The sequence below is a fragment of the Trichechus manatus genome, unplaced genomic scaffold (genome assembly GCF_000243295.1).
Source record: "Trichechus manatus latirostris isolate Lorelei unplaced genomic scaffold, TriManLat1.0 scaffold00145, whole genome shotgun sequence".
In the NCBI taxonomy this organism is placed as follows: Eukaryota; Metazoa; Chordata; class Mammalia; order Sirenia; family Trichechidae; genus Trichechus; species Trichechus manatus.
In genome coordinates, this window is record NW_004444081.1 from 6,658,295 (window position 1) to 6,680,703 (window position 22,409).

At 41.3% G+C, this 22,409-nt stretch overlaps 1 protein-coding gene across 1 annotated transcript in view; it reads right to left on the minus strand.

The window, feature by feature from the left end:
• The window catches only part of ILDR2 (immunoglobulin like domain containing receptor 2), a 66,133-nt gene that overhangs the window by 13,879 nt on the left and 29,845 nt on the right, over window positions 1–22,409 (minus strand). The window contains exons 4-6 of the mRNA XM_004385771.1: window positions 10,459–10,515; window positions 7,086–7,232; window positions 5,890–6,066 (exon numbers count right to left, since the gene is read on the minus strand). Of these exons, the coding sequence (XP_004385828.1) occupies window positions 5,890–6,066; window positions 7,086–7,232; window positions 10,459–10,515 (381 nt within the window). The remainder of the gene's footprint in view (window positions 1–5,889; window positions 6,067–7,085; window positions 7,233–10,458; window positions 10,516–22,409) is intronic.

A 22,409-nucleotide genomic window follows, 5' to 3' on the forward strand; every position in this document is an offset into this window, starting at 1 on the left:
AATTCTCTTTTTAAAAAGGTGTTGGTTTTTTTTTTCATTGTCAGTTATTAGTTGTGGCAACTAAGCTAGTTGTCTCATTCTGGTAGAATCTGCTTCTGTGTCACATACATGCTCAGAAGCGTATAAAACACCAGAAAACCTTTCTGGGTTCCTCCATGCAGATGAGACCTTTCCTTCTCTAAGCCTGCATCATAGGATGGTTCTTATAACTTGCTGTCAAGTTTATTCCAACTCATAGCGACCCTACAGGACAGAGCAGAACTGCCCCCATATGGTTTCCAAGGCTGTAAGGAAGCAGACTGCCACATCTTTCTTCCGCGGAGTGGCTGGTGGTTTCGAACCGCTGTGTTCTTAACCACTGCGCCACCAGGGCTCCTTTCTTATCATATACTGCTTTATATTTCTTACTCATTTTATTTCCATTCATAAGCCCCTGTTCACTACTCTGCCAGACTGTAAATTCCTTGAAGGCAGGGAAAATTTGTAGGCACTTACTATATTTTTTTCTTAATTTGAAAACACGTAGAATGGTGTCAGATTGATTTTTATCTATAGTATGTTTGAAGATCGGAGAACTCTTTGATGCGTAGGGATATTTTAATAAGAAATGTCCTAGACTGTTGGCCAAAGTCCGGCATATTTGAAAAATGATTTTTTTCCTGGTGATGTTTCAGTTTAGGGTCGATGGATGATTTATTTCTCTTTTCAAGTTCAGTCTGGTCCAAGTCCTTTGGTTCATGTAGCTCTTCATACTTCAGCTCGTTTAATTTATTAGCCCTGCCAACTTTGATTTTAGTGGAGAGGAGACATTGGGATATTCACTTTGATGCCAAAGTATAATTTCAAAAAATTCATATTTTAATGGATTTGAGCTGATATTTTTGACCCAATTAAGGCTCAACAATTTTTCAGCTAACTTCCCTTTTACAGCCCAAATCCAACTTATAAAACTTGCTAAGGAAGTTTATAAGGCAGATATCCATGGATATAGCCTTGTTCTTCCTGTCCTATCTTAATGAGCTAAGGCTGTTTATGGATGATGGAACAGCTGCCAACTTCCACCCCCAGGGTGACAGCAGCTCAGTTGTGGGAGAAGTGATGGTTAAAATTTGCATAATCTCTGTATACATACAGTAGGCATATATATAGGCATATATCCTTATTAGCTTTGAAAATGACATTTCAAAAATCTACTTGCCTACTCAATTCTTTTGGAAGAAGGAGGAGTGGAGTCCAGGTAGATGTGAAAATAAAATAAGGCAAGGCAAGAATAGATGTGGAGAGACAAGGTAGAGATAACTGCATTAATCAAGGTGGAAGACAAAGGCAGCTAGGACTGGGATAATTGAAATGGAGATGGAGGAAAGTAACCTGATGCGAGATTATTTTGAGGTAAATTTAAAGGGCTCGGTGATGCACTGGGTGAGGGAAGTGAGGGAGAAGGAAGAAATGAGGATGAAGTCCCTGCTTCTAGTTTGGACAACTAGGTGGACGATGGTGCCATCCACTAAGAAATGTAGAAGTTGGTTTGAAGGCTATTGGATAAATGGACTGAGGTGCAGAAGAGAGGATGACAATAACGACTGGGGGTCATTAGCATATAGATGTGACTGAAGCCATAGGAGTAGTTAAGATTCCAAGAAAGAGAACCTCAGACCAAACAGGAATGGGGGGAATGTGCAGAGAAAGAACAACCAGCATATATATAGAGAGAGAAGGAAAAATTACAAAGCACAGGGTTGAAAAAGGCCAAGAAAGATGAGTGAGTCGAGGGTGACAGATGCTTTTGAGACATCAAGGGAGGTAAGGATTGAAAACATCCATTAGATTTAGCAATAAGGCGATCTTGGCAAGAGGTGGTTTCTGAAGTGGCAAAGACAACAGCAAGATGGAAGTTGAGGAGTTAGAGAAGAGGAAATGGATCCATTAAATATTCAAAACTCTCTCGAGGAGTTTGGCTGTCAAGAGGAGAAAAGGGATAAGGAAGTAATATCAGGGTTTTACAAATTGTTGTATTTTAATGGGAGAGATTTGAGCACGTTCTGAATGCTGATAAGATGGAAAAGGAAAGGTTGGAGATGTGAGGTGGGAACAGGGTGGAGTGTGGATAGTCAATAGAGAACCTTGATAAGGCTGAAGGGGATGCGATCCAGAGGAGGACAGGAAGAGGGAATCTTCTTTCATTGTGACAGGAGGAAAGATGAAAACAATATGTGTGGGAATAGGTAACTGTGTAGGTTGGTTAGAGGAAATCTTATGGTTTCTGTTTTCTCTGAGAATTAACAGATGAAGTCATCTGCTGAGACTGACAGGGGAGATAGTGGGATCTAGGTTTGAGGAAAGGACAGAAGATCTCAAATAGCTGCTATGAAGAATGGGAGAAGGAATCAGGGTGCTTCTGAACTGCCTCTCACTCAGTAACCAACTGGGTATACTATTCTTAGCACATGAGAGATGCCTTTTTAACTACACAGAGCACTCAAAAGAGTATTGTGTGCAAATAGTAATCTGAAAAATTACTGTTGCTAGGTGATTACCCTAAAATCAAAGTAGAATATAAATAAAAAATAGGCTAAATTTACATTTTTATAAATCAGCATTTTTAACATTCTTTAAAGAATAATCTACATGAAACATTGGCCTAAGCTACTCTCAAAGGAGGAATACCCAAACTCCATTGCTGACTCTACCCATGGCACTGTGAGTACAGAAATGTGCCTGGTGGGCATTATGAAGAATTTTGTCCTGATTCAACAAGCCAGATAATGTAAGCCAGACTAGCTGTGGCCAGCATCGGTGGAATCTTCCCCTTTTTCTTTGCTAATAGAACCTAACTTTGTTCATCTACAGGTGAAGAGGTTTAGGCCTGGGAGATGAGTCTTGATGAGTTCAAGCCAATAATGGTAACTCCATTCCCTTTATTGGCAACTGCATTATAGGAATGGGCACGGGACACAGTTCTTGTCAGTGAGACTGTAAGGGGAAGTCTGCTGGGTGGAGGAGGGGCTTCTGGAAAAGTTTGCCTCACTCTTGAGAACAGTGGCACAAGGAAGAGGAATACCTTTTTCCATCTCTGAATGTAGTTAATACCTGGAACTATGGCAGTCACCATGGAATTCTGAGGGGAGCCAGCCCAAGAGGACAAGAGGATGAGCTCGGTATGACAGAGCAAAAAATGGAAAGAACTAGGTCTTCAGTGATACCACCTGAACTATTCAGTTAACCAACCCTGAAGCCACCTTACCCTGGGACTTACTGCTATGTGAAATAATGCTTTCCTTATTTTTAAAGCCACTTCTATTACTTGTATCCCAAAGAATCCTAACAGACCCAGCAGCACCCCTACATGGCTTTCAGAAAGTTGGACAGCGCAGCAGGATGGCCAAGTGATTGAACTGAAATAAGCAGGGAACTAGAAAAAGGCTGAAAATAGGAAAGAAGTGTTTGCCATTCTATGAATACAAATCACTTTATTGTAAGAATCCATTAAATAAAAAGGCACAAGGATTCTGGTGGGAAGGAAGGAGAAAGAAGATTGGAAAAAGGAGATGCAGCACACAAATATTATGAGACAACTTCCATTCATGTCCCTTGTGCCCACTCTATCCTTCTGGGAAATGGACTATGCTATCTTTATTTCTTTAATTCCCTGTGTGTCCTTGATCATTAAGTTCTTCTTTTCAGTCTGTGACTCATTCCCAGTCTCAGACGTCAGAATTCTACTAATAGTTCCAGGGAGAGAAAAACACAAATATCAATTACTCACTGAGGATATCCACTCCATCCATAGTCAGGCAGTGGCAGTTCATTAAGTGGGCTGGATATCCTTTCCTGCTGGACTGTCCCCCCTGAAGTCAGTCCAGACACTTCCAGAGAGAAAAATGTCTGTTTTACCAACCCAAGTGGTTCATCTGCCCCTAGGGATTTAAAAAATCACCTCCTAAATCTATTATGCAAACAATCTTAACCCTCACTACACTGTTTTTGTTATTGTCATTGCTGGGTGCCATCGAGTCAGTTCTAACTCATAGCGACCCCGTGTGTTACAGATACAACTGCCCCATAGGGCTTTCTTGGCTGTAATCTTTACAGAAGCAGATCACCATGTCTTTCTCCCGTGGAGCCACTGGGTGGGTTTGAACCACCAACCTTTTAGCTAACACTGTAATCCTGTTAACCCCCAGGAAAGCTATATTTTAATGCCTCCCCCCAATAAGCACAAATTAATCATGCCCAAGTGGGGCTCATCTTGACCCAAATCTGCTCTCCTTATCAATGATAGGCTAGAAAACCTGGAGTCGTCTTGAAGCCTCACTTTTCTTCATTCCCTAGTGTCTCATCACCTCTTCTTTCAAAGTATCTGTCAGATTAACCCACTCGTGTCAACCCCCACAGTCTCCATCATAGCCCAGATGCTCACACTTCACACCTGAACCACTTCAATCACATCTTAGTCCATGGTCTCTGGTTCCACATTCTCCCACTTATCACTCACCTTGTACACTGATGCCAGATTAATAGCTCCTAAACGCAGCTGTCATCGATGTCACCTCTTCACTTGTGAACCTGGCTGCAATGGCTCTCAATTGCTCACTATACCAAACCCAGCTCTCCCAGAGGGTCGCAGGGCCCTCTCTAACCTGCCTCCAGCGTCTCCTTCCACCTTCTTCCGTCAGATCACAGAGTGGACACTGACAAACACATGCACTGCATTCTGCCTGCTCTGGTGGGTCACTGTGTTGAGCACCCCATACTCTGCTTTCGTAAATTTCAGTGATTCCTCCAGGCCCAGCTTAAATCTCACTTCTTTCCTGAAGACTCTGTAATCACTCCAGCTCTTTCTTCTTTGAAATCCCAGTACTGTACTCTAGCATTTAATTGTCTCCACGATTGCCCATCTCTCTCCCTGACTAGGCCATGCTCCTTGTTGGAGAAACTAGGTCCTACACTTCTTTGTATCTTTCACAGTGCCTACTATGTTGTCGTTACGTGCCATCGAGTCGATTCTGATTAATAGCCACCTCATGTGACAGAGTAGAACCGCCCCATAGGGTTTCCTAGGCTGTAATCTTTACAGACGAAGTCTCCCCGTCCTAGCTTCTAAGGAGCATCCTGGTTGTACTTCTTCCAAGATAGATTTGTTCATTCTTCTGGCAGTCCATGGTATTTTCAATATTCCTCAACGAGACTTTGTCTCACGTACTTTGGACATGTTATCAGGAGGGACCAGTCCTTGGAGTAGGACATTATGCTTGGTAAAGTAGAAGGTCATCAAAAGAGAGGAAGACCCTCAACGAGATGGACTGACACAGTGGCTGCAACAACGGGCTCAAGCATAGCAACGATTGTGCGGATGGCGCAGGACTGGGTAGTGTTTAGTTCTGTTGTACACAGGGTCACTGTGAGTTGGAACCGACTCGATGGCACTTAACAACAACAACAACAATCTTAACAGAAACAGATCACCAGGTCTTTCTCCCATGGAGCCGCAGAGTAGGTTCAACCCACCAACCTTTCAGTTAGCAGGCAAGCATTTAACCATTGTGCCTTGGGGGCTCCCTGTGTCTACTATAGCCCCACACTAAATAGGGATGAGATACATATTTAATGAATGACCAGCATGAGGTATAAAAGGTACTTTTTCTTATACCTTTAGTTTTTGAGGGAGCATGGGAAGAAAGCAGAGGGCAGCAATGCTGCCCTGCAGCCCTTGGATAGCCTGACATACACTCTAGAAGACAGCTGATACAGCTGGAAGAATCCCATTTCTGGAGTCAGGATAATCATTTCCCAAAGAAGCACCATTGAGCTGATCATACTTAGCAGCAAGGAACAAGAAGTGGGGGCCCGAGAGGAGGATGGGGCAGGGCAGTCTGGAACTACATTTACCACTGTGGCTTCCTCCAGTGGAGTCAGTTGGTGCCAGGGGAGGTGGATGCAGCTTGTCCATCAGCATGCCAGATGAGGGGCCTCCTCCCAAAGGGACAGAGGGGATGGAGTAAGGGCCAGGGACACCGGAGACAGAGGGAGGGTACCCGGCCTTTGCTGCTTTCCCTGCTTCATACACTGTGGAGGGAGATGAAGAGGAAGAGAAATTACATCAGCCCACCCTCCACAACCCTCACACCAAAATTCCTGATGCACTTAAGGAAGCTCCTGGCTTCGTGTGTATGTGTGTGTGTGTGTGTGTGTGTGTGTGTGTGTGTGTTTTCTCCTAGGCCTGAATTAATTCATCAAAACCACTCTTCCCCCACCCCTTGGATTCTTCCAGCTCTGCCGAAAGGCAACGACGTAAGGAATTACAGTGTTTAGTACCTGGCAACCGAGTAATTAAGTGGTACTGGGAGCTGTCACGGCAGCATCCCCAGTGACAGTAGCAGCCCACTCTTAACCACACTGTCTGTAGGTTGTCTCAGCCCCTTTGGAGGAGGCCTAGCATAGGGGCTCCCAGGACCACTTCCAGGAGGATGCTGAGCCTCATGTACAGGGGCAAAGCAAGCAATGGACTTGCATGTGGGCCCTGCTCCACGATCTCAAAAGCAGAGCAAATAACCTGATTCCTCCTAGAAACTGCTCTACTCCTAAAGATACTAAAGATACATGTGTCTCTCCTTCAAGATGTGTTTGGTTTATGGCAGGGCTGCCAAGCATCATGCCTACATGGGCTTGGCCAGTAAGGTAAAATTGTAAATCACCAAATGAGGACCAGTAGTCCCCACCGTGGTCCATTTCATCATGGGAGCAAGTCAAACTCCTCTGCAGCTGATGGTACTCAAAGGCTGCCAGTCTGCACACTCTGCTCATAAAAGAGAGGGGAATGACCAGAGGAGGCTCCCTCTCGTTTGAATGCCCTAAGGAGAGGGGAAAAGCTTCACTCCCCAACCTCACCACCCTGAACCTGCTCTTCTTTTCATCAATAGTGTCAATGAGAATCCAAACACAGGGGTGACAGGTGTGGATGAAAAGCACGGAGAGGTGGAAGGGAAGGAGGTTAAGAAGGAACTCAGGGCACACAGCTGTCAGATGGAGAGGTGACATTTCTTTTGATCACTCCCCCACTGTCTCCCACTGGTCGCTTTACTCACAGGCCTGAGGGCAGCAGCAGGAATCCGGGCAACACGGGCAGCGGATGTAGCAGCAGCAGCTGTGAGGGCAGCACTGGCACCAGCAGATCCCCACCAGGACAAAGAAGAGGACAATGCCCAGGATCACCAGGCCAACAAACACCCACTCTGGAAGGACGCACAAAGAAGTCCACACTCGAGGCAGCCCACCTTCAGAAAAGGGCACACTCTAATCTGGGTCTTCCTGTGAAAGGAGGCAAATGGGAGGGACCTGGGGAAAAGAGCATCTTACAACAGGGGCCAGGGCCTCGAAACTCACGAGGAACTCTAAGAGTGAGGAATGCAGGTCCTCCCAAGGCTGGGATGTGGAGACAAGGGAGGAAAGTTACCTAGCCATAGTGGGTACAACATAATGATTAGCACACAGTGGTGGAGGATTTCAGAGTCACCTACTGGGGAAAGGTTTACCAAACTGACTGTATTGTCAGAACAAGTAAAGGACAAGAGCAGAAGGACTCCTGGTTGGGGGTGTTATTGGACTAAGAAGTAGTAGGTTTTGTTGCTGTTGCTTTTTAATTGTAGTAAATATATATATATATTGGTGGCGTGATGGTTAAGCACTCGGCTGCAAACCAAAAGGTCGGTGGTTCAAACCCACCAGCAGCTCTGCGGGAGAAAAGACCTGGCAATCTGCTCCTATAAAGATTACAGCTTAGGAAACCCTATGGAGCAGTTTTACTCTGTCCTACAGGGTGGCTATGAGTTGGAATTGGCTCGATGGTACACAACAACAACAACAAAAATATATATAACAAAACATTTGCCAGTTCAACAATTTAACATGTACAATTCAGTGACATGAATTATGTTCATCATGTTTTGCAATGATTACCACTATCCTTTTCCAAATTATTCCACTACCACTAACAGAAACTCAGTGCCCCCTAAGCAATGACTCCCCCTTTCCTCCTACCTCCCACCCCCGGTAACTACTAATAAGCTTTGGTTTCTATATATTTAATACCCATTTTTTGTAGTCAAGCTAATCTTGTCTATAAAAGTATAAGTCTCAAGAAAAAAGACCTCCATGTCTAATGGTCTATGTGCAGAACATATTTAGGTGGCCCATGTCTCTTATATATTTATCAGCTTGCCCTGATGGCTGCCCCTGTAGCACCTTTCCAGTAATCAGCATCAGTGCTGAGGTGAGTGCTTATACCTTCAAATAAACCACGGCCAAGGAAAACTGGAGATATAGTGTGAGACAGAGAAGACACTGACCCCATCCCCAGAGAGTGGCTGTGCTTTCATCACACTCAGGCTGACCATGCTGGAAAGCCATCACAGCCAAGGGCTAAAGTAGCTTAGAGCTTTGATGGTTGGCAAGGCTGACATGTATATATCTGGGTATATTTGTTCACTTCTGCTATTTTAGCAGCTTTGCTAGAGGCTGAACATGAATTCTACTCCCATTTGCTCATCCAAAAGATCAAGAGCCTCAGACCCAAGAAAAAGGAAACAGATTCTATTTTGACTTAGATCAAAATGACCGTGGCCCTTAGGGAACTGGCCTGAACATCATGCTTTTGGGACTTGGCTATAGGACCTGACCGGAGACCTGGCACAGATCGGGGTGAGCTATGCTTTCCTTAAAATTCAGAAGATTCAAGCAACTCATTTTAGTTGAAAGCCATCTACCAAAAATCCCTTTACAGTGAGCCCCAAGTACACATTTTTCTTGAATGTTGGTTATTAACTATTCCATTAATTAAATGGACATTTAGTTGGAGCTTGAGAATATGATGTTTATCATAAAAGGTTGTATGATAGTGGTAGAATTTTTTTACCTTTGTTTAGAACATAATTTCCTCAGACAGAAAACAAACAACTTATCTTTCCTCAATGTTCCCCTCCCTCATCCACCTGAAATGCATTAATTTTATCCAGGCCAACCTCTCTTCAGCGAGGGAATGAGAAGACCTTGTCTGTGGCTAGAATATTCTGGGACACCATTCATGCTGAGGACAAAAGATATTCAAGGGAATTGGCCTGGACCTTGGTAATAACATAATAACACAATGTGTACATAGCCTGAGCTAGATATGAGTCCTGAGGATTGGATGAGTTGTGTCTATTGGTGGCTTCATTTGAGTCAGGCAGTCAAGGATAAAATACTGGCAGATTACTTTTGAGAAACAAAACAATGTTATCTGTGAAAGGATTCTTGGAGGCAAGCTGGGAGGGGATTCAGACCTCCAGAAGCAGATATAAAAAATACAGTAACTCTTTCTCAGGACTGAGGAATACAGAATCTAGTTTGAAGCAATGCAGTGTAACATTGTCTTTTGTGATGAACAAATGTTTGTAAATTGAAGGACGTATGGATAAGTAGGATCACTAAGAGACATCAGTTTGTTTGGGGGTCAATATCAATAAGAAGAATGTCTATATTTGGGTTGGCCAGATAATGGGAAAGAACTAGAAGAATTCATGGAAGAATAACTAGTGAAGCTCAACTGTGAAGACTTTGGATGTTTCTTATAACTTGAATCAAGTCAAAACCAATGGTTAGGATCATTTTGTAGCTCTCTGTTACTCTAAACTATTAGGCAGCTCTTAAATCTTTAGCAGAAACTCTCCCCTCCAAAGCAAGAACTGAATCATACCCATTCCTTGGATAGGCCGCCTCCCATAGTTCATTCTTGTTTCTCTCTGAGCCTCCTTCCATTATGGACTATAGTGCTGCATCAAACTGATGTTGGCTTGTGTAAGCTGGTGTGTTCAAACGAAGCTACACAAAAAGAGGTGTGCATTTGGGGCATGTGTCCTTGACATATGCTCCATGGACCCCTAGGGACTTAGCGGTCCAAGAAGCCCCTGAAATTGTATGCAAAGTCATGTAGGTCTGTACATATGTGCTTTTTAAGGGAGGAAGGGTGCATAGCTTTCATAATGTTTGGAAAAAAAATGTTTTGATAAAGTTATAAATGGCAATTCAGAGTAATAGGGTTGTACACAGCAGTAGATGGGTGTATACATATATGTAACTTACGGAATGTAGATAAGTGACTATCGAAAGGGTACTTATAGCTATCTGGGTGTAGCTGAGATGGTGGGAAGGGTGTGGAGATTGCTGAAAAGCCTGCATGCCTGATACTGAAGGACTGGTCCCCATCTCAGCCTATTTTTAATTATTATTATTCTTTTAGAGCCTAGTTACCAAAGGAATGACATTTAAAGTCTTTTTCCAATGGATTTAGTTCATCCTGGAAAGGATCACAGACATATACAGACAAATGTGCAAATAAATTAAAAGAGCAATTAGTGACTAATGCAGAGGCAGGACAGATGGTGCGAAAGCAAATTAAGCAAACAGAGTTAAGTGACCGAATACCTGGCATAATCTCCACAGCAAAACTGGGCAAGAGATCAGCAAGCAGCCCTGTCCTGCCTAGAAGAGGTAGAAGGAAAAGAAGGAAAGAGGTTACTCCAAAGGAAAATACAGCCTGAAGCCTGGCTCCACCTGGTGCCATCCCTACACATGGCCACTGCTCCATGTTCTTTGTGGTCTGAGGCACATTACCAATGCTGGGCTCGGTCAGGAGACTGACCTTCTCCGTCTATCTTTGGCAGCCATCTCAGTGAACTCTGCACCTCAGCTAGGTGGAGGCAGAAACAGAGGTTTCTCTCCAACTATTTATAGGAGGAGGAAATCTCTGCTTCAATGAGAAAGCCCTGCTTTAGCAGACTGACATACAGCATCTCTATTCATTGATACATTCTTCCCCACACACTTCAAACCCATTTGTATCCAAATGTTCAATCTACATTTTCATACATCCACTTACATACACAGTCCTATGTCCATATCAAAATAAAAGTACAGATTTGGTTTTAACTCAGGATCATCTCACTTCATGATTCTATGTCCTAAAGATATTTCACTGACTGAAACATTCAAATGCAAGGAAAAGATAACACTAGATCTGTCACACTCTTCTCTACACTCTTTCTGGCTTCAGAAATACTCTATACATATGTATGTGGATGGCTTTTCCATATGGCAGTCACAGCTGGCATTGCATACACCCAGATGCCCTCTGCATGGCATGGCATGAAAGCTTAAAGGTTGATATCAGAACAGGTGCCCCTCAGGGGCTCTGAGAGGTAAACAGCTATTTAGGAAACAAGATGCAGGAAGATGTGGGAAAGAGATTAGTCCTTTCTAAAAACAGTCGGATTTATAGAAGGAAATGCTGAATGCTTTCACCATATTCTCACATCAAGGTTAACATTTGTTGTTGTTAGATGCCATCAAGTCAACTCCAACTCATGGCGACTTTATGTACAACAGAATTAAACGCTGCCCAGTCCTGCATTACCCTCACAATCACCAGCATGTTTGGGTCCATCGTTGCGGCTGTTGTGCCAATCCATCTCACAGAGGGTCTCCCACACCCTTGTTGGGCCTCTACTTTACCAAACATGATGTTCTGCCTGTAGTGATTGATCCCTCCTAAAGATGTGTCCAAAGCAAGCGAGTTGGACAATGCTCTGTTGTGACCCATAGGTTTTCATTGGCTAATTTTTTGAAGTATATTGCCAGGCCTTTCTTCCTAGTCTGTCTTAATCTAGAAGCTCTGCCAAAACCTGTTCATAACTGGGGACCCTGCAGGTATTGGAAATACTGGTGGCATAAAACTATGCATCATTGCTACACACAGCCACTGCAAGTATGATAAACTGACAGACGAGTAGTGGAAGGCCCTTATACCACTTTTGCCCCTGTACCAGATATCCCTACCACACTGAAGCCTTGCTAAAAAAAAAAAACCAGTTAAGTTGCACTAGGAAACAACTAGCAAACTGGCTGCCTTTCAGATTTATGATGACAAAAGGTCCCTGTGGTACCTAAGAACAACCTAAGTGCAACCAAATCCTACATCACGTATGCACCTGGCACAGAGCCCTGGTGGTGCAGTGGTTAAGAGCTGGCTACTAACCAAAAAGTCGGCAGTTCAACTCCACCAGCCAGTCCTTGGAAACCCTATGGGGCAGTTCTACTCTGTCCTATAGAGTCACTATCAGTTAGAACCGACTCGGTGGCAATGGTTTATACACCTCTACAACAGTGCTGTCTGATAGAAATATAATGCAAGCCATATGGGTAATTTTACATATTCTAGTAGTCACATTAAAAACGTAAAAAGAAGTGAAATTAATAATATTTTACTTATCCCAATATAGTCAAAACATCATTATTTCAATATGTGGCTCATTCACAAAACAACTTTTTCCTGTTAAAGTTTGTCGAGGTGCATTAGAAGAAAAGTTACCCATGTGTGTAGTTTATATTTTGAGTCTAAAGATCATGGTTGGTAACCAGTCCCATCCTCCATCAAGCTACTCCAGAGAGAAGAAGCTCAGATGGAGGTCAAAGAATAAGGGCTCCTTCAGGACACTAGGGGAGGAGCTGTAGTAGAGGCAAGATATTAGCAAGAGGTGGAAAGGGATCCCTGTTCACTTCACTCTTCTTGGTTCTCCTCAACTCTATGAAGCCAGTGTGGTAAAATGTGTTCTGGTCGTGTCTCCTTCATGAGTGAGAGTCCTACATTTGGAAGACTAATTGGGACCAGAGTGTATTCAAAGGAAAAGGAAGCATGGAGTGGGCAACATAGGCCAGCTCTGCTTTAGGCCTTGGCAAGAAGGGCTTCCTTCTTTCTGTCCTCCACCTTGTGAAACTGATGTGGTAGGACAAGTCTGCTGCTTGGGAGGTCCTAGGAAGGACAAGTGGGAGCTAGATCGGGTATTGGACAAAAGGGTCCTGAAGGAGACAGAGGGTGGCTTTCAAAAAAGGCTAAGAGGTGCCCTTCAGGCTCACACATGGTCTAGTCCAGTTTTCCAGGGTAAGAGACCAGATAGGGATTTGGGGCCAAAGTCTGAGCAAGTGACTAAGAGCATACATGGCTTCACCTGACTGTGCTTTATAGAACCATATCTTGGGAATTCAAGAAGGCAATAAATAGCTGGTCGAGGATTTGAGAGTATGGAATCATGGCCATCTCTTAAAGACACAACATTCACTACCAGTCAAGATCCAATCATCAAGAAATCAATATACAGTGGTTTTTGGCAAGCCAGTCATACAATACTTACTTAATGATGTTTTCTTTTTCCTCCCTCAATCTGGACAATCAGCACTTCTAAATACATCTCATTGTATCTAGCAAAATAAGAAGCTTTGCTTGTGTTTACTTTCTACTTCTCAAGCCTACCAATGTTTAAACATCCCTACATGTGCTATAGCCCACATCATCAGATTCATAAAAACATCATCAGTGATATAACCTACCAATTTGTAGACTCTTAAAGAAAATTATCTATGTGATAATTATTAACTATAAAAATCCATACATTCAAAGGAGGATATGGTACTCATACTATTCGAGACAGCATGTTATCTTGAAAAAAGACTGGGAGTCAGAGTACTTGGAGCAGCTTTGTCATTAGTTCCCTTGGTGACTACCACCAGAAAATGGTTTACTGCTTCTGGGTCTCCGTTTTCTCCTTAGTAAAGTAGAGGGGTTGAATGAAACGGCCTATAACTAGGGTGACCATATATCTTGTTTTCTTTGGGACAGTCTTGGCTTATGACTGTTTTGCTAGTGTTATTATAACTAGCATCCATTTTTACTCTCAGAAGTGTCCTAGTTTGGACAGTTCATTATATAGTCATCCTATCTATAACATTTCTAGTTCTCAAATCCTGATACTCAGTGACTGGAGTTGCAAACTCAAATGCCTATGAGACCAGCAGGTCGTACAAACGAGTGAAGCTGGCCAGATGGAATACAACAGGGAACAATGTGGTTGTGGCAAACTGCATGTTAAGTGTCTACTCTTTAGGCGTTGGCTACTACTCACCTTTAGCCAATTGCTGCCCCACAGGAATGTGTCCTCAGGTTTGCAAGTCATGCTATTGTTCAAGATTAGCCAGAACCCCAGATTTTTATATGAAATACCCTGATTTTTAAATGTTGGCAACTGATTCAAATATATATATACATACACATATACATACGTGTGTGTGTATATAAATACATGCGTATATATATACACACACACATGTATATGTGTATATATATATGTATATATATATATATATACATATATATATACATATATATATATATATGGAGCCCTGGTGGTGCAGTGGTTAAGAGCTGGGCTGCTAACCAAAAGGTCAGCAATTCGAATTCATCAGCTGCTCCTTGAAAACCCTATGAGGCAGTTCTACTCTGTGGCAACAGGTTTTCTGTTGTTGTTGTTGTTGAGAATATACACAACAAAACATACACCGATTCAGCAGTTTCTACGTGTATCATTTAGTGACACTGATTACATCTCTGAGTTGTGAAACCATTCTCACCCTCCTTTTCTGAGTTGTTCCTCCCCTATTAACATAAATTCACTGCCACCTAAGGTTCCTGTCTAATCTTTCATGTTGCTGTTGTCAGTTTGATCCCATATAAATTGTTCTTAAAAGAGCATAATTCTCAAAGCAGACATTTTTACTAGTTAAGCTAAACTACTGTTTGGTTTTAAGAAGACTTTAGAGGATATTTTTGGTTTAAGGTCAGTAGTTTCAGGGCTTCATCCAACCTTCATGGCTCCAGGAAGTCTGGAGTCCATAAGAATTTGAAATTCTGTTCTGCATTTCCCCCCTTTGGATATGGATTCTTCTATAGACTCTTTGATCAAAATGTTCAGTAATGGTAGCCGGGCACCATCCAGTTCTTCTCGTCTCATGGCAAGGGAGGTAGTTGTTAACGGAGGAAAATTAGCAACACATTCCGTATCCTCCTCCTGTTCCTGACTCTCCTTCTTCCTCTGCTGATCCAGGCAAATAGAGACCAGATGTTGTGCCTTGGATGCCACTTGCAAGCTTTTAAGACCCCAGGCACTCGCAATGAAATACGAGGTAGAACAGAAGCACTAAACATGTTTTTAGGTCAATTAACTGGAATGCCCCATGAAACCATGACCTTAAACCTCCAAACCAAGAAACCAAATCCCATGAGGTTTTGTTTGTACATAAGCAATCTCAACAGCTACTTTTTTTTTGTCATTATTGTAACTATATCACACAATTTTTGCCAATTCAGCTTTTTACAGGTGTACAACTTATTGACAGCAATTATAATAATCAGCTGTGCAACCCTACCCTTAATCAATGCTATATTTCCATCACCATTAACCTGTCCCCTTTTCCCCTTCCTCCCTCTCCTGGTAACCACTAATAAACTTTGTTCTCTATACATTTTCCTTGTCTTTTTATGTAAGTTCATACAATATTTGTCCTTTTGTGACTGACTTATTTCATTCAGCATAATGTCTTCCATTTCCTTCCATGTTGCAGCATGTTTCAAGACTTCATTTCTCCTACTGGCTGCGTAGTATTCCATCGTATGTATGTACCACATTTTGTTAATCCATTCTTCTGCTGACGAGCATTTAGGTTGTTTCCACCTTTTGGCTAGTGTGAATAGTGCTGCAATGAATGTTGGTGTACAAGTCTCTGTTTGAGTCTCTGCTTTCAAGTCTTTTGGGTATATACCTAGGAATGGAATTGCTGGGTCATATGGTAGTTCTATTTTTAGTTTTTTGAGGAACTGCCACTCTGTGCTCCACAACAGCTGTACCATTTTACATTCCCACCAGCAGTGGGTAAGGGTTCTAATTTCCCCACATCCTCACCAACATTTGCTATTTTCTGGGTTTTGTTTTTTTCTTTTAATCTTAGCCATCCTAGTGGGAGTGAAATGATATCTCATTGGGGTTCTTATGGGTAATGACGCTGAACATCTTTTCATGTGTTTGGTGGCAATTTGAATGTCCTCTTTGGTGAAATGTCTATTCAAGTCCTTTGCTCATTTTATGAATGGGTTGTCATTTTGTTGTTGTCTTAAGTTTTATACATATTTTGGTTATTAGATTCTTGTCAGATATATGGTTTCAGAAAATATTCTCCTAGTCAGTAGCTTGTCTTTTCACTTTTTTGGTAAACTCTTTTGATCAACAAAAGTTGTAAATTTTTAGGAGGTCCTGTTTATTCATTTTGTCTTTTGCTGTTTGTGCTTTTGTTATTATATTAGATAATCCACTGTTAAAAGCTAGGCCTGACAGTGCTGCCCCTGCTTTTTCTTCTAAGAATTTTATAGTTTCAGTTTGTACGTTTAGTTCTTAATCCATTTTGAATTTGTTTTTGTGTATGGTGTGAGGTATGGATCCCGTTTCATTTTTCTACATGTGGAAATCCAATTTTTCCAGCACGATTTATTAAAGAGGCTCTTCTTTCCCCATTGAATAGACTTAGGACCCTTGTCAAAAATCAGCTGACCACAGATGTGTGGGTTTATTTCTGGACTCTCAATTCTATTCCACTGTTCTATGTGTCTCTTGTTATACTGGTACTAGGCTGTTTTGATTACTGTAGCTGTATAGTATATTTTAAAATCTGGAAGTGTGAGTCCTCCTACTTTGTTCTTCTCTTTTAATACTGCTTTAGCTATTCGGGGCCTCTTGCCATTCCATATAAAGTTAAGAATTGTTTTTTCTATTCTTGTAAAGAAGGCTGTTGGAATTTGATCGGGATTGCACTGAATTACAGATCACTTTGGGTAGTACTGACATCTTAACAATATTAAGTCTTTCAATCCATGAACACGTGGAACATCTTTCCATTTATTTAGGTCTTCTTTAATCTCCTTCAGCAGTGTTTTACAGTTTTTATTGTATAAGTCCTCCACACTCCCAGTTAGATTTATTCCTAGGTATTTTATTCTCTTAGATGTTCTGTAAATTGAATTGTTTCCCTATTTTCCCTTTCAGATTTCTCATTGCTGGTGTATAGAAACCCAGCTGATTTTTGTTTGTTGATCTTATACCCTGAAACTTTGCTAAATTCCTCTATTAGCTCTAGAAGTTTTCTTGTGGACTCTTTGGGATTTTCTACATATAGAATCATATCCTTAAACAGAGATAATTTTACTTCTTCTTTACCAATCTAGACACCTTTTATTTCTTTTTCTTGTCTTATTGCTCTAGCTGGGACTTTTAATACAATATTGAATAGAAGTATTATCTTGTTCCTGATTTCAAGGGGAAAGCTCTCGGTCTTTCTCCATTATGTATAATGTTGGCTGTTGGTTTTTCATATGTGCCCTGAATCATACTGAGAAATTTCCCTTCTATTCCAGTCTTCTTTAGGATTTTCATCAAATGCTTTTTCTGCATCCATAGAGATGATCATATGGCTCTTTTCCTTTACTCTATTGATGTGGTATATTATGTTGATTGATTTTCTAATGTTGAACCATCCTTGCATTCCTGGAATAAATTCCACTTGGTCACGGTACATGACTCTTTTAATATGCGGTTGGATTCTGTTAGATAATATTTTGTTGAGGATTTTTGTATCTATATTCATAAGAGATACTGACCTATAGTTTGCTTTTCTTGTGATGTCTTTCTGCTTTTGGTATCAAGGTTATATTTGCTTTACAGAATGAAAGAGTGTACACAGTATTGGTGTCAATTCTTCTCTAAATGTTTGGTAGAATTCCCCAATGAAGCCATTTGGTCCAGGAGCTTTTTTTTCTTTTTGTTTTTGTTTTGATGGGAGGTTTTTCATCATGGATTTGATCTCTTCACTTATTATAGGTTTTTTGAAACTTTCTATTTCCTCTTGAATCAGTCTGGGTAGGTTGTTTCCTTCTAAGAATTTGTCCATTTCAGCTAGGTTATCCATTTTGTTGCTGTACAGTTGTTCATAATATTCTGTCATAATTCTCTTTATTTCTATCGGGTCAGTTGTAATGGGCCCTCTTTCATTTTTTATTTTGGTTACTTGCATCTTTTCTCTTTTTTTCTTTGTCAGTCTAGCTAAAAGTTTGTCAATTTTGTTGATCTCTTCAAAGAACCAACTTCTGGTTTTATTGATTTCCTCTATTGTTGTTCTGTTTTCCGTTTTATTTATTTCCTCTCTGATCTCTGTTGTTTCCTTTTTTTTAGTAGGTTTAGCTTAGTTTGCTCTTCTCTTATAGTTCCTGGAGTTGTTGAGTTAGGCTGTTGATTTGAGATAGTTCTTCTTTTTTCATGTAGCATTTATTGTTATAAGTTTTCCTCTGATTACTGCCTTCACTGCCTCCCATAAGTTTTGGTATGCTGTGCTTTCATTTTCATTTGACTGTAAGAAATTTGTGATTTCTCTTTTGATTTCTTCCTTGATCCATTGGTAGTTTAACAGTGTGTTGTTTAATTTCCATATGTTTGTGTATTTTCCTGTTATTGATTTCTAACTTTGTTGTGGTCAGAGAAAATACTTTGTATGATTTCAATCTTTATCAAGACTTGCTTTGTGACCTAACATGTGGTTTATCCTGGAAAGTGATCCATTTGCACTGGAGTAGCATGTGTATTGTGCTGTTTTTGGGTGAAGTATTCTATATATGCCTGTTAAGTCTAGTTGGTTTATAGTGTCATTTGGGTTGTTTTTTTCCTTGTTGATCTTCTTTCTAGATGTTCTGTCCAATATTGAAAGTGGCGTATTGAAGTATCCCACTATTATTGTAGTACTATCTATTTCTCCCTTCCATTCTATCAGTGTTTGCTTTATATATCTAGGTGCCCCGATGTTGGATACATATATTTATGATTGTTAAATCTTCTTGATTAACTGACCCTTTTATTACTGTATACCATATTTTGATGCAAATAATGTGCGCCTTCTACGTTTGTTTGCCAACCGTGCCCTCCCTCTGCGAGGTATTTTTGTAAGCAACATGTAAAACAAAATTGGCATAGCAGTGCTTATAAAATACCTAACGGTGGGAGGGCGCGCAGGGTATATGCACACACACACATATATTTATGGGCTGATAAAATACAAAAGTTGGATTTCCCTACAGGCTGTTTAGGTTACCTTGATGGTGTTCTGACATTGCCTCCACACACAGAATGATCATGAAAATAAGCTCTAGGCACCTACGTTCAAATTAAAATTTGAAAGTCACAGTAATACACACTAAATTGTTAGCTATTATTTCTGGGGAGCTGGAATGACCATTGTGGAAAAATTTCGTTTTTCATTTTATACTTTTTTATTTTTGTAATTGAAAACAATTAAAATAAGGATGTTGGTGCTGTTGTGCCAACAATTTGGTTCCAACTCATAGCGAGTAAAATAAAGATAGGGTGGTCAAAAATATGGATTAGAGATTAACAAAAAGCTTGTCACTTTAACAGAAAGACAAACATCCAACTTCTCATTCTCCCTGAAGCAACAGCCAATAGCTGATGCTTCAGAAAAAGGCCAAGGCTTCCCATAATGCACCTGGATAGTGTTAGCCCCAGGGTAGCATGGGTGACAGACGCTTGTGGTAAAGTGGGTGAAATTAAATGTCTTCAAAATTCAGAACATAGTAGGAGTTTTGGGATAGCAGATAATACCACTATATCATGTCAACAGCAGAGAGAGTACAAAGCTTTCTGAATTTTATACCTTGACTTGTATTTTATTATTTACTTGAATGCTAAAGGCATTCCAGAGAGTGGAGTTATGCTGGAATCCTATATTTCTGAAAATAATTTTGCTTCCAGCTTCTTGCCTAACAATTCCTAAGAAGTGCTGTTGTCAGTTAGAAATGCTCTATCCCTTATTTCTTATTCTATTTTATCATATCCAATGAAGGTCTGATCTTAAGAAAGTCTAAACAATTGCTGTAAATACATTACAGATTTTAGCAGCACTTTACCAACACTTGTGAATCACTCTCATTCTTCCAGGATTCTGTTTAACAGTGGTAATTACAAGTCACTTTAATGTCTGAGAAAAGCACAGCTCAAACTATCAGTAGAAAATATAGTTTTCATGTAAGCACTCAAAAGTTTTCCCCAAACCTTGCAGAATCCATTCTTTTAAGAAATTTCCATGTGAACAGACCAAACGAGTTAATCATACTAATAGTATATAGTATATGCACATACATAAATGCCAGTTTCACACCATAGTGTCTCAAACTCCATTTACAAACACATTCACATAGTTTAGGGTACATGATCAGGGTAGAAGTATGCATTGTGACTAAAGCAATTTATTACATCTTACCTATATGATTCCCTATGTCAGCTGTTCCCTGCCACTGCCACCTTGAAGTTATCCTCAATTGAACTCTTTGTACATATTCCTGGGAACCAGCTCCCTTCTAGAATATTACCAGTTAGTCCATCCATCTGTCCATCCATGCATCCATGCATCCAGCCATCCAGTTAACAAAGATATGTATATTGTGCCAGGCGCTACAGATACAGAGAGAAACAAGACATGGTCCCTATGCTTGAGGGGATAGCTCACAGTCTAGCCCCATGCAGCTTGCCCACTAGCATATGTAAGGTCAGAAGGACTTTCTTCATGACCGATCCAATGTCCTCATCAACTTTTTTGCAGTTTTTGACACCAGGTTTCGCCAGGTCATGGACCTTTCCCCAGGACAGAGTCCTGACCTAGTTTCTTACCTCTCTTCTACTCCTACCACCATCTTTGTATATTTCATAACAAACTGTGTCCTAGTAACATTTCTCCAAGGGCCTAATACTCTTTTCTTGGTAGGCCAGTCCCCTTAAGGCAGGATTTACTTACCTTCTTTACTAAGATAACCAGCTAATCCACTTCTCAGTCTCCTGCTTTGTTCAAATCCTTACCACACGCAGTCTACGAGACTCTGAAATATGTTCTGACAGAATCCTGTAAGAAAGCTGCACTGAGAAGGTGCTTTCCCCTCCATGCTCCTTAGGACCACTGTACACACCTTCATGTGAGCACTCATCTCACGGCTGAATGATTCCTTAACCTCCACTATCAGGTTGGAAACCCCTCCAGGGCAGGGACTAGGCTCTATCCTTGGCATTCCCAGCAGCCCAGCGTGAGGAGGCACCTCACCCATCAGACCCTGAAGTGTTTCCAGTAGCAAATACATCCCCACTGTTTGGCATGCTGGGCTTCTGGTTGGACTTCTGATCCTCTGCTCATTAGAGTGCCTTCTATCCATCCCAGGTGGAAGGAGGGTCTTAATAAGAACATAAAGGAACAAACCATCCACCCATCCACCCATCTATCCATTCATTCATGTAGCAATCCATTCGTTCAGGTAGCACTATTCTGTGTATTGAAGTCCCTGGGTAGCACAAGCGGTTTGCACTCAACTGCTAACTTAAAGATTAGCAGTTCAAACCCAGCCAGTGGCTGCACAAAAAAAGGCCTAGCGATCTGTTTCCATAAAGATTACAGCGAAGAAAACCCTGTGGAGTAGTTCTACTCTGTAACAGCTGGGGTCGTCATGAGTCGGAATTGACTTGACAACAATGGGTTTGTTTTTTCTTTTTTTCATTCTATATATTGCAGAATACTTAGCACCCCTGGACTTAGCGCTCAATGCCAGGAGCACCTTCCAATTGTTGGAAGACCCTAAAATGCCATCTTGTCATCCAAGGGGATGGAAGCACCCTCCTCCAAGATGAGAACCACCAGGTTAGGGTATTTTCAGGGCAGCCATTACAGAGATATAGCATGCATACAAATTTTAGCCAAAATAGTTGTTTCTATCTCTACTCTCACAACTTAAATCCAAGCCTTGATTATTACTTTGAGCTTTCAATCATGAAAGTGGGTAAAGTGCAATGGAAGGTACAGAAGTTCTAGACTTAGGGCAGATTTGTTTTCAGATCCCAGATCTGCTACTGAATCACTCAGCAACAAGAGACGGGTTGTTTAATGAATTGGAACTTACGAAAGTGGGGATAATAGTGCTTCATCAGTAGTTATGATGTTGCCACTGCTGACAGCATAGTTGTCTCCATTCGTTTCTTGAAGCTTATTAACTTGGAGTCCTGCTGCGGTTTGCCAATGTACTGTACAAATGAACCCTCTGTTCAGGATAATCAGGGGTGCCTTTCTTCCCCAGCTCCTTGCAGTGCCCTTCTTCTCTCTTATGTTTAATGCACATCTGGGCTTCATCCCACTTCCAGGCTTTCCTCAGATGCCCTAGATCCATTTCAGGGATGTGCCAAATCCACCCCCTGTTCTCTCAGCTCTTAATTCTCCAAAATGCTTCTATCCTATGTCTTTGAGGAGAGCAGATGCCTTTCTCTGGGCCCTTCAAAGTGTTAAGCTGTTTCTGTGACTATACTTTTAAGTGTTAAGATGTTTCTATAGCTATTTGGAAACCCAAATAGATTGGAAATTTCCCAAGGGCGCACATGTCTCTGTTTTTATTATATTTTCCCATG